General features: G+C 41.5%; 1 protein-coding gene across 2 annotated transcripts in view; it reads right to left on the minus strand.

Moving 5' to 3' along the window:
• Positions 1–14746, minus strand: part of mcf2la (mcf.2 cell line derived transforming sequence-like a) — a 249981-nt gene that overhangs the window by 14860 nt on the left and 220375 nt on the right. For both annotated transcript variants that reach the window (XM_067992473.1, XM_067992474.1), the window contains exons 25-26: positions 5320–5386; positions 4174–4274 (exon numbers count right to left, since the gene is read on the minus strand). In XM_067992473.1, the coding sequence (XP_067848574.1) occupies positions 4174–4274; positions 5320–5386 (168 nt within the window). The remainder of the gene's footprint in view (positions 1–4173; positions 4275–5319; positions 5387–14746) is intronic.

Here is a 14746-nt window from a genome sequence, read left to right on the forward strand (position 1 = left end):
TTCATACATGGATGGCAGTGATCCAGTGAGTGAATGCTGTCTCTCCTGTGACCAGAACTGAGAGCAGTTGAGGAAGATGTGAGCTACACAAGGTTGACAAAGTAAATCGGTTGGCTTACAATACATCGTAACTGCATTTCACACTAGACCTGGTGCACTATCATAGAGGGAGCATGCACTTCACTTTGCCAACTCGTCAACGTTCTAAATGCACAGGCACCCTGATGCTGTACCAGGACATTGTGTAATGTTACCTTGCCAATGTGTTAACTGTGTGACCTGTTATAACTGGCAAACAACAAGCAGCAGGTACATTGTCAGCATACGGTAACCGCACAACACAAGGACTGCTGGCCTGCGAACTTGGATGGCACACATCTTCTCTCTCATTCCATAAGAACATAAGAAATAGGAGCAGGAGTAGGTCATACGGCCCCTCAAGCTTGCTCCGCCATTCAATAAGATCATGGCAGATCTTCGACCTCAACTCAACTTTCCCGCCCGATCCCCATATCCCTTGATTCCCCTAGAGTCCAAAAATCTATCTATCTCAGCCTCGATCATATTCAATGCCTCAGCATCCACAGCCCTCTGGGGTAGAGGATTCTAAAGATTCACAAGCCTCTGAATGAAGAAATGCCTCCTCATCGCAGTCTTAAATGGCCGACCCCTTATCCTGAGACTATGCCCCCTAGTCTAGACTCTCCAGCCAGGGGAAACAGCCTCTCAGCATCTACCCTGTCAAGCCACCTCAGAATCTTTTATGTTTCAGTGAGATCACCTCTCATTCTTCTAAACTCGAGAGTATACGGCCCATTCTACTCAATCTCTCCTCATAGGACAATCCTCTCATCCCAGGAATCACCAGTACTCCAGGTGATGTCTCACCAAAGCCCTGTACAACTGTAGTAAGACTTCCTTACTCTTGTACTCCAACTCCCTTGCAATAAATGCCAACATGCCATTTGCCTTCCTAATTGCTTGCTGTACCTGTATACTAACTTTTTGTGTTTCTTGTACGAGGACACCCAAGTCTCTCTGAACACCAACATGTAATAGTTTCTCACCATTTAAAAAATATTTTGTTTTTCTATTCTTCCTACCAAAGTGAATAACCTCACATTTCCCCAAATTAGACTCCATCTGCCACCTTCCTGCCCATTCACTTAACCTGTCTATATCCCTTTGCAGACTTTGTGTCTTCCTCACAGCTTACTTTCCCACCTAGCTTTGTATCATCAGCAAACTTGGATACATTACACTCGGTCCCTTCATCTAAGACATTAATATAGATTGTAAATAGCTGAGGCCCAAGCACTGATCCTTGCAGCACTCCACTAGTTATAGCCTGCCAACACGAAAATGACCTGTTTATCCCTACTCTCTGTTTTCTGTCCGTTAACCAATCCTCTATCCATGCTAATATATTACCCCCAACCCCATGAGCCCTGTACTAACATATGTCCTTGTTGTATTTGCTGGCAGGAGAAGGCTGCAGATAACAAGAGGCAGCTCATGCAGCCAGGAGGGGGTCACCGAAGCTGCAACCCCCAACTCCTTATGGGGAACGGTCCAAGGACATTCTGGTCATGGAGGCACTAGATGGAGTACGGGAGGGAAAAGTTTGGATGCCTCTCCCGATCTTATGGCTGCTTTCCTTTTGACATGCAGAACGATACAGAACAATATAGAATGATACAGCACAGAAGCAGACCATAATGTGCCTGCTCTTTGAAAGAGTTATCCAATTAGTCCCACTCCCCTGCTCTTTCCCCATAGCCCTGCAATTTTCTCTTATTCCAAGTACTTATCTAATTATCTTTTGAAAGTTATGACTGAATCTACTTCCACCACCCTTTCAGGCAGCGCATTCCAGGTTATAATAACTTGCTCCTCATCTCGCCTCTGGCTTTTTTGCCAATTATCTTAAATCTGTGTCCTCTGGTTACCGACCCACCTCCAGTTTCTCCCTATTTATTCTATCAAAACCCCTCATAATTTTGAACACCTCGATTAAATTTCCCCTGAACCTTCTCTGCTCCAAGGAGAATAATCCCAGCTTCTCCAGTCTCTCCACATAACTGAAGTCCCTCATCCCTGGAACCATTCTAATAAATCTTCTCTGCACCTTCTCCAAGGCCTTGACATCCTTCCTAAAGTGTGGTGCCCAGAATTGGACACAATACTCCAGCTGGGGCCTAACCAGTGATTTATGAAGGTTTAGCATATCTTCCTTGCTTTTGTACTCTATGCCTCTATTTATAAAGCCCAGTATCCCATGTGCTTTTTTAACAGCCTTCTCAACTTGGCCTGCTATCTTCAACGATTTAGGTATGTGAACCCCCAGGTGTCTCTGGTCCTGCACCCCCTCTAAAATTGTACATTTCAGGATTTTCTGACCATTTTGCCACAGAATGGATTGGTAAAGAGTTACTTTTAAATGTTGGGGTTTAAAGCAAAGTACATTCACACAAAATTTAAAAAGGCACAGAGACAATAGGTGGTTGAAATGCTTAATCTGCCTTGGCAATTCATATACACCTCACACCCATTTTGTTGGGAACTCTCTATCCTTTCTAGAGCAGGGTGATAAAAAGAGAGACAGAGTGTCAGTCAGGTCACATCGTAACCTTCCCTTTCAAAATATCTCACACCGTAACCTTTCTTTTTATAATATAACACATAGAACCACCCTTTTATACAATATCCTTTTTATTATGTCACACTGTACCCTTCCCTTTATTATATCACACTGTATCCTTCCCATTATCATATATCACACCGTACCCTTCCCATTATCATATATCACACCGCACCCTTCCCTTTCATCATATATCACACCGTACCCTTCCCATTATCATATATCACACCGCACCCTTCCCATTATCATATATCACACCGTACCCTTCCCATTATCATATATCACACCGTACCCTTCCCATTATCATATATCACACCGTACCCTTCCCATTATCATATATCACACCGTACCCTTCCCTTTCATCATATATCACACCGTACCCTTCCCTTTCATCATATATCACACCGTACCCTTCCCATTATCATATATCACACCGTACCCTTCTCATTATCATATATCACACCGTACCCTTCCCATTATCATATATCACACCGTACCCTTCCCATTATCATATATCACACCGTACCCTTCCCATTATCATATATCACACCGCACCCTTCCCTTTCATCATATATCACACCGTACCCTTCCCATTATCATATATCACACCGCACCCTTCCCATTATCATATATCACACCGTACCCTTCCCATTATCATATATTACACCGCACCCTTCCCATTATCATATATCACACCGTACCCTTCCCATTATCATATATCACACCGTACCCTTCCCTTTCATCATATATCACACCGTACCCTTCCCTTTCATCATATATCACACCGTACCTTTCCCTTTCATCATATATCACACTGTACCCTTCTCATTATCATATATCACACCGTACCCTTCCCATTATCATATATCACACCGTACCCTTCTCATTATCATATATCACACCGTACCCTTCCCATTATCATATATCACACCGTACCCTTCCCATTATCATATATCACACCGTACCCTTCTCATTATCATATATCACACCGCACCCTTCCCATTATCATATATCACACCGTACCCTTCCCATTATCATATATCACACCGTACCCTTCCCTTTCATCATATATCACACCGTACCCTTCCCTTTCATCATATATCACACCGTACCTTTCCCTTTCATCATATATCACACCGTACCCATCCCTTTCATCATATATCACACCGTACCCTTCCCTTTCATCATATATCACACTGTACCCTTCCCTTTCATCATATATCACACTGTACCCTTCCCTTTCATCATATATCACACCGTACCTTTCCCTTTCATCATATATCACACCGTACCCTTCCCTTTCATCATATATCACACCGTACCCTTCCCTTTCATCATATATCACACTGTACCCTTCCCTTTCATCATATATCACACTGTACCCTTCCCTTTCTTCATATATCACACCGTACCTTTCCCTTTCATCATATATCACACCGTACCCTTCCCTTTCATCATATATCACACCGTACCCTTCCCTTTCATCATATATCACACTGTACCCTTCCCTTTCATCATATATCACACCGTACCTTTCCCTTTCTCTTGTCTCTTTGGTGAGGTCACTGAAATGTTGCGATTTTCAGGGCTCACAATCTCAGGTCTTCTCACTTTCTGTGGACTCCGCAAGGGACTGGCAAGGCAGTAAAACAGAGTATACAATAATTGTAATCAAGTAAGATGAAACTAACAGTGAACGCATTAATTTCTTTGATAAAGGATGTAGTTAAAAAACAGATTGTAAGTGATTAAACAAATAACAACAGATAGTCACTGCGCTATAAAAATCCCTTATATCCAAATGTTACTATTAGCCAATTAGTTGTGATGCACAATTTAAGACAGGACAGGACAGGAGGGGCTGGAGAGGACAGATACATGAGAGAGATAGGAGAGGCATATCCTCCTAGTCATAAAGGATGGAGTTACAGAGAGAAAGAAAAACAGAACAAGCTCAGCAAGGATAAAACAAGGCCGGAAAGAGATAGATGCCAAATAGTTAGAAGTATGACAGCAGAGAATCAAAATGCAGTAGACTCTGACACATTATAAAAAGGAAGATAAAAAAAAAAGAAACGGAAACAAGTATAATCACGAGCTAAACATTGCGGGGTAGCAAGGTTGAAGTAGTTCAAATGTGACATCTAATAGCAATCAACCAAGAGTAAACTATTGCATAAATTCAACTCAGCCAATATAAACAGCAAAATAAAAATTAGTGCAATGCATCTGCATCAGAAAAATGTTCTTCTTTCCATACAAGTCAACTGTTAAACACAGGAGTTTCCAGAGTTATGCTAAGCATGTTTACAAAATGAAACAACCACCATTCATTCCCCTTCGACACTAATAGGCTCGATTCATTCCCATCACCCGACTAGTGTTATAGGACCAACTCCATGACTTGTACACCTGTCTGGTGAGGCACAAAGCCAGCAGTGCAGCCTGGTTGAATATATAGGGTATTCTTAAGTCTCATCTTTGAATCTGATTGTTTTAACTGAAAGAAGACAATTTTACCAAACCATATGTAACACAACCTCCAAGCATGCAGAAAATAACACTGAGTGGAAACTATTTACTATTTCATCTACTCAAAGTTTCCAGTGGATATCAGTCACATAAGATTACATATGAACATCAGAATACATTAGGTACATTCAGCATGGCATACTTGCCTGGTATTAATGGGTAGAGCTAAAGGAGCCACCGAAATATGCTCCAACTTTTGATGCTGGTTACAAACTGGAACAGAAAATTAGTTTGTGCTTGAGAGCAAATATTTTCAAAATTGCAAACTTAAACAGATATTGCACCAAAACCTTGTCATAAACTACCAATAAAACTGGTCACCTCAGCCACTTATTATTTCTTATGGGTTACTGATGAAATTGTAAGTCCTCAATAGGTCCATCCAAGAATGAATATCTGGACCGAAGTACCAGAAGTCTCTTTCCATGGGAGAAATGAGCAACTTGTGTCATCTTCTGACCAAGGTATTGAAGCAGTGCTAGTGCCCACGACTCATTCACCCCAATACTACAGCCCACTGCCCATTCAACCCAATGCTGCATACTCCATTTTCTGGATGAGACATTAAACTGAGGCCCCGCCTGCCCTCTCAGGTGGACGTAAAAGATCCCATGGCACTATTTCAAGAGCAGGGCAGTTCTCCCTGTATCCTGGCCAATATTTAACCTTCAACCAACAACACTAAAAGATAGGTAATCTGATAATTATCTCATTGCTGTTTGTGGGACCTTGCTGTGCGCAAATTGGCTGCCGCGTTTCCTAAATTACAACAGTGACGACACTTCACAAAGTATTTAATTGGCTGTAAAGCGCTTTGGGATATCCTGTGGTCATGAAAAGCACATCAGAAATGCAAGTTACTTTTTTCTTCAGAGGCCATTCACCTCGATAATAAAGACAGCTGCCCATTCATTCCAATAATACAGTGCACTGCCCATTCATTCCAATAATACAGCCCACTGCCCATTCATTCCAATAATACAGCCCACTGCCCATTCATTCCAATAATACAGCCCACTGCCCATTCATTCCAATAATACAGTCCACTGCCCATTCATTCCAATAATACAGTCCACTGCCCATTCATTCCAATAATAGTCCACTGCCCATTCATTCCAATAATACAGCCCACTGCCCATTCATTCCAATAATACAGCCCACTGCCCATTCATTCCAATAATACAGTCCACTGCCCATTCATTCCAATAATACAGTCCACTGCCCATTCATTCCAATAATACAGTCCACTGCCCATTCATTCCAAGAATACAGTCCACTGCCCATTCATTCCAATAATACAGTCCACTGCCCATTCATTCCAATAATACAGTCCACTGCCCATTCATTCGAATAATACAGTCCACTGCCCATTCATTCCAATAATACAGCCCACTGCCCATTCATTCCAATAATACAGTCCACTGCCCATTCATTCCAATAATACAGTCCACTGCCCATTCATTCTAATAATACAGTCCACTGCCCATTCATTCTAATAATACAGTCCACTGCCCATTCATTCCAATAATACAGTCCACTGCCCATTCATTCCAATAATACAGTCCACTGCCCATTCATTCCAATAATACAGTCCACTGCCCATTCATTCCAATAATACAGTCCACTGCCCATTCATTCTAATAATACAGTCCACTGCCCATTCATTCCAATAATACAGTCCACTGCCCATTCATTCTAATAATACAGTCCACTGCCCATTCATTCCAATAATACAGTCCACTGCCCATTCATTCCAATAATACAGTCCACTGCCCATTCATTCCAAGAATACAACCCACTGCCCATTCATTCTAATAATACAGTCCACTGCCCATTCGTTCTAATAATACAGTCCACTGCCCATTCATTCTAATAATAGTCCACTGCCCATTCATTCCAATAATACAGTCCACTGCCCATTCATTCCAATAATAGTCCACTGCCCATTCATTCCAATAATACAGCCCACTGCCCATTCATTCCAATAATACAGTCCACTGCCCAGTCATTCCAATAATACAGTCCACTGCCCATTCATTCCAAGAATATAACGCACTGCCCATTCATTCCAATAATACAGTCCACTGCCCATTCATTCCAATAATACAGTCCACTGCCCATTCATTCCAAGAATACAACCCACTGCCCATTCATTCCAATAATACAGTCCACTGCCCATTCATTCCAATAATACAGTCCACTGCCCATTCATTCTAATAATACAGTCCACTGCCCATTCATTCCAATAATACAGCCCACTGCCCATTCATTCCAATAATAAAACCCACTGCCCTTTCATTCCAATAATACAGCCCACTGCCCATTCATTCCAATAATAAAACCCACTGCCCTTTCATTCCAATAATACAGCCCACTGCCCATTCATTCCAAGAATACAACCCACTGCCCATTCATTCCAATAATACAGCCCACTGCCCATTCATTCCAATAATAAAACCCACTGCCCTTTCATTCCAATAATACAGCCCACTGCCCATTCATTCTAATAATACAGCCCACTGCCCATTCATTCTAATAATACAGTCCACTGCCCATTCATTCCAATAATACAGTCCACTGCCCATTCATTCCAATAATACAGTCCACTGCCCATTCATTGCAATAATACAGTCCACTGCCCATTCATTCCAAGAATACAGTCCACTGCCCATTCATTCCAAGAATACAACCCACTGCCCATTCATTCTAATAATACAGTCCACTGCCCATTCATTCCAAGAATACAACCCACTGCCCATTCATTCCAATAATACAGTCCACTGCCCATTCATTCCAATAATACAGTCCACTGCCCATTCATTCCAATAATACAGCCCACTGCCCATTCATTCCAATAATAAAACCCACTGCCCTTTCATTCCAATAATACAGTCCACTGCCCATTCATTCCAATAATACAGTCCACTGCCCATTCATTCTAATAATACAGCCCACTGCCCATTCATTCTAATAATACAGTCCACTGCCCATTCATTCCAATAATACAGTCCACTGCCCATTCATTCCAATAATACAGTCCACTGCCCATTCATTCTAATAATACAGTCCACTGCCCATTCATTCCAATAATACAGTCCACTGCCCATTCATTCTAATAATAAAACCCACTGCCCATTCATTCTAATAATACAGTCCACTGCCCATTCATTCTAATAATACAGTCCACTGCCCATTCATTCCAATAATAAAACCCACTGCCCATTCATTCTAATAATACAGCCCACTGCCCATTCATTCTAATAATAAAACCCACTGCCCATTCATTCTAATAATACAGTCCACTGCCCATTCATTCCAATAATACAGTCCACTGCCCATTCATTCCAAGAATACAACCCACTGCCCATTCATTCCAATAATACAGTCCACTGCCCATTCATTCCAAGAATACAACCCACTGCCCATTCATTCCAATAATACAGTGCACTGCCCATTCATTCCAAGAATATAACCCACTGCCCATTCATTCCAATAATACAGTCCACTGCCCATTCATTCCAATAATACAGTCCACTGCCCATTCATTCCAAGAATACAACCCACTGCCCATTCATTCCAATAATACAGTCCACTGCCCATTCATTCCAATATTACAGCCCACTGCCAATTCATGCCAAGAATACAACCCACTGCCCATTTATTCCAATAATACAGTCCACTGCCCATTCATTCTAATAATACAGTCCACTGCCCATTCATTCCAATAATACAGTCCACTGCCCATTCATTCCAATATTACAGTCCACTGCCCATTCATTCCAATAATACAGTCCACTGCCCATTTATTCCAAGAATACAACCCACTGCCCATTTATTCCAATAATACAGTCCACTGCCCATTCATTCCAAGAATACAACCCACTGCCCATTCATTCCAATAATACAGTCCACTGCCCATTCATTCCAAGAATACAACCCACTGCCCATTCATTCCAATAATACAGTGCACTGCCCATTCATTCCAAGAATATAACCCACTGCCCATTCATTCCAATAATACAGTCCACTGCCCATTCATTCCAATAATACAGTCCACTGCCCATTCATTCCAAGAATACAACCCACTGCCCATTCATTCCAATAATACAGTCCACTGCCCATTCATTCCAATATTACAGCCCACTGCCAATTCATGCCAAGAATACAACCCACTGCCCATTTATTCCAATAATACAGTCCACTGCCCATTCATTCTAATAATACAGTCCACTGCCCATTCATTCCAATAATACAGTCCACTGCCCATTCATTCCAATATTACAGCCCACTGCCCATTCATTCCAAGAATACAACCCACTGCCCATTCATTCCAATAATACAGTCCACTGCCCATTCATTCCAATATTACAGCCCACTGCCCATTCATTCCAAGAATACAACCCACTGCCCATTCATTCCAATAATACAGTCCACTGCCCATTCATTCCAATATTACAGGCCACTGCCCATTCATTCCAAGAATACAACCCACTGCCCATTCATTCCAATAATACAGTCCACTGCCCATTCATTCCAAGAATACAACCCACTGCCCATTCATTCCAATAATACAGTCCACTGCCCATTCATTCTAATAATACAGTCCACTGCCCATTCATTCCAATAATAGTCAACTGCCCATTCATTCCAATAATACAGCCCACTGCCCATTCATTCCAATAATAGTCAACTGCCCATTCATTCTAATAATACAGTCCACTGCCCATTCATTCCAATAATACAGTCCACTGCCCATTCATTCTAATAATACAGTCCACTGCCCATTCATTCCAATAATACAGCCCACTGCCCATTCATTCCAATAATACAGTCCACTGCCCATTCATTCTAATAATACAGTCCACTGCCCATTCATTCCAATAATACAGTCCACTGCCCATTCATTCTAATAATACAGTCCACTGCCCATTCATTCCAATAATACAGTCCACTGCCCATTCATTCTAATAATATAGTCCACTGCCCCTTTCATTCCAATAATACAGTCCACTGCCCATTCATTCCAATAATACAGTCCACTGCCCATTCATTCCAATAATACAGTCCACTGCCCATTCATTCCAATAATACAGTCCACTGCCCATTCATTCCAATAATACAGTCCACTGCCCATTCATTCCAATAATACAGTCCACTGCCCATTCATTCCAATAATACAGTCCACTGCCCATTCATTCCAATAATACAGTCCACTGCCCATTCATTCCAATAATACAGCCCACTGCCCATTCATTCCAATAATACAGCCCACTGCCCATTCATTCCAATAATACAGTCCACTGCCCATTCATTCTAATAATACAACCCACTGCCCATTCATTCTAATAATACAGTCCACTGCCCATTCATTCCAATAATACAGTTGACTGCCCATTCATTCTAATAATACAACCCACTGCCCATTCATTCTAATAATACAGTCCACTGCCCATTCATTCTAATAATACAACCCACTGCCCATTCATTCTAATAATAGTCCACTGCCCATTCATTCCAATAATACAGTCCACTGCCCATTCATTCTAATAATACAACCCACTGCCCATTCATTCTAATAATACAGTCCACTGCCCATTCATTCTAATAATACAGCCCACTGCCCATTCATTCCAAGAATACAGTCCACTGCCCATTCATTCCAATAATACAACCCACTGCCCATTCATTCCAATAATACAGTCCACTGCCCATTCATTCCAAGAATACAGTCCACTGCCCATTCATTCTAATAATACAGCCCACTGCCCATTCATTCCAATCATACAACCCACTGCCCATTCATTCCAAGAATACAACCCACTGCCCATTCATTCCAAGAATACAGCCCACTGCCCATTCATTCCAAGAATAGTCCACTGTCCATTCATTCCAATAATACAGCCCACTGCCCATTCATTCCAATAATACAGTCCACTGCCCATTCATTCCAATAATACAGTCCACTGCCCATTCATTCCAATAATAGTCCACTGCCCATTCATTCCAATAATACAGCCCACTGCCCATTCATTCCAATAATACAGTCCACTGCCCATTCATTCCAATAATACAGTCCACTGCCCATTCATTCCAATAATACAGCCCACTGCCCATTCATTCTAATAATACAGCCCACTGCCCATTCATTCAAATAACAGTCCACTGCCCATTCATTCCAAGAATACAGCCCACTGCCCATTCATTCGAATAATACAGTCCACTGCCCATTCATTCCAATATTACAGCCCACTGCCAATTCATTCCAAGAATACAGCCCACTGCCCATTCATTCCAAGAATACAACCCACTGCCCATTCATTCCATTATTACAGCCCACTGCCCATTCATTCCAAGAATACAACCCACTGCCCATTCATTCCATTATTACAGTCCACTGCCGATTCATTCCATTATTCCAGCCCACTGCCCATTCATTCCAATAATACAGCCCACTGCCCATTCATTCAAATAATACAGTCCACTGCCCATTCATTCAAATAATACTGCCCACTGCCCATTCATTCCAATAATACAGTCCACTGCCCATTCATTCCAATAATACGGTCCACTGCCCATTCATTCCAATAATACAATCCACTGCCCATTCATTCTACTAATACAGTCCACTGCCCATTCATTCCAATAATACAATCCACTGCCCATTCATTCTAATAATACAATCCACTGCCCATTTATTCCAATAATACAGTCCACTGCCCATTCATTCTAATAATACAGTCCACTGCCCATTCATTCCAATAATACAATCCACTGCCCATTCATTCTACTAATACAGTCCACTGCCCATTCATTCCAAAAATACAGTCCACTGCCCATTCATTCTAATAATACAACCCACTGCCCATTCATTCTAATAATACAGTCCACTGCCCATTCATTCCAATAATACAGTCCACTGCCCATTCATTCCAATAATACAGTCCACTGCCCATTCATTCCAATAATACAGTCCACTGCCCATTCATTCCAAAAATACAGTCCACTGCCCATTCATTCCAAAAATACAGTCCACTGCCCATTCATTCCAATAATACAACCCACTGCCCATTCATTCTAATAATACAGTCCACTGCCCATTCATTCCAATAATACAGTCCACTGCCCATTCATTCTAATAATACAGTCCACTGCCCATTCATTCTAATAATACAGTCCACTGCCCATTCATTCCAATAATACAGTCCACTGCCCATTCATTCTAATAATACAGTCCACTGCCCATTCATTCCAATAATACAGTCCACTGCCCATTCATTCTAATAATACAGTCCACTGCCCATTCATTCCAATAATACAGTCCACTGCCCATTCATTCTAATAATAGTCCACTGCCCATTCATTCTAATAATACAGTCCACTGCCCATTCATTCCAATAATACAGTCCACTGCCCATTCATTCTAATAATACAACCCACTGCCCATTCATTCTAATAATACAACCCACTGCCCATTCATTCTAATAATACAGTCCACTGCCCATTCATTCCAATAATACAGTCCACTGCCCATTCATTCTAATAATACAGTCCACTGCCCATTCATTCTAATAATACAACCCACTGCCCATTCATTCTAATAATACAGTCCACTGCCCATTCATTCCAATAATACAGTCCACTGCCCATTCATTCTAATAATACAGTCCACTGCCCATTCATTCTAATAATACAACCCACTGCCCATTCATTCTAATAATACAGCCCACTGCCCATTCATTCTAATAATACAACCCACTGCCCATTCATTCTAATAATACAGTCCACTGCCCATTCATTCTAATAATACAGTCCACTGCCCATTCAGTCTAATAATACAGTCCACTGCCCATTCATTCTAATAATACAGTCCACTGCCCATTCATTCCAATAATACAGTCCACTGCCCATTCATTCCAATAATACAGTCCACTGCCCATTCATTCTAATAATACAGTCCACTGCCCATTCATTCCAATAATACAGTCCACTGCCCATTCATTCCAATAATACAGTCCACTGCCCATTCATTCTAATAATACAACCCACTGCCCATTCATTCTAATAATACAACCCACTGCCCATTCATTCTAATAATACAACCCACTGCCCATTCATTCTAATAATACAGTCCACTGCCCATTCATTCCAATAATACAACCCACTGTCCATTCATTCCAATAATACAGTCCACTGCCCATTCATTCCAAGAATAAAGTCCACTGCCCATTCATTCTAATAATACAACTCACTGCCCATTCATTCCAATCATACAACCCACTGCCCATTCATTCCAAGAATACAACCCACTGCCCATTCATTCTAATAATACAGCCCACTGCCCATTCATTCTAATAATACAACCCACTGCCCATTCATTCCAATAATACAACCCACTGCCCATTCATTCTAATAATACAGTCCATTGCCCATTCATTCCAAGAATACAACCCACTGCCCATTCATTCCAGTAATACAGTCTACTGCCCATTCGTTCCAATAATACAGTCCACTGCCCATTCATTCTAATAATACAGTCCACTGCCCATTCATTCCAATATTACAGCCCACTGCCCATTCATTCTAATAATACAGTCCACTGCCCATTCATTCCAATAATACAGCCCACTGCCCATTCATTCTAATAATACTGTCCACTGTCCATTCATTCCAATAATACAGCCCACTGCCCATTCATTCGAATAATACAGCCCACTGCCCATTCATTCCAATAATACAGCCCACTGCCCATTCATTCCAAGAATACAGCCCACTGCCCATTCATTCCAATAATACAGTCCACTGCCCATTCATTCTAATAATACAGCCCACTGCCCATTCATTCCAATAATACAGTCCACTGCCCATTCATTCCAAGAATACAGCCCACTGCCCATTCATTCCAATAAAACAGTCCACTGCCCATTCATTCCAATAAAACAGTCCACTGCCCATTCATTCCAATAATACGTTCCACTGCCCATTCATTCCAATAATACAGCCCACTGCCCATTCATTCCAATAATACAGCCCACTGCCCATTCATTCTAATAATACAGTCCACTGCCCATTCATTCAAATAATACAGCCCACTGCCCATTCATTCAAATAATACAGTCCACTGCCCATTCATTCTAATAATACAGCCCACTGCCCATTCATTCCAACAATACAGTCCACTGCCCATTCATTCAAATAATACAGTCCACTGCCCATTCATTCCAATAATACAGTCCACTGCCCATTCATTCTAATAATACATTCCACTGCCCATTCATTCCAATATTACAGCCCACTGCCATTCATTCTAATAATACTGTCCACTGTCCATTCATTCCAATAATACAGCCCACTGCCCATTCATTCGAATAATACAGCCCACTGCCCATTCATTCCAATAATACAGCCCACTGCCCATTCATTCCAAGAATACAGTCCACTGCCCATTCATTCTAATAATACAGCCCACTGCCCATTCATTCTAATAATACAGCCCACTGCCCATTCATTCCAAGAATACAACCCACTTTCCATTCATTCCAATAATAAAGTCCACTGCCCATTCATTCCAATAAT

Source organism: Heptranchias perlo, chromosome 11 (genome assembly GCF_035084215.1).
Source record: "Heptranchias perlo isolate sHepPer1 chromosome 11, sHepPer1.hap1, whole genome shotgun sequence".
Classification (NCBI taxonomy): Eukaryota; Metazoa; Chordata; class Chondrichthyes; order Hexanchiformes; family Hexanchidae; genus Heptranchias; species Heptranchias perlo.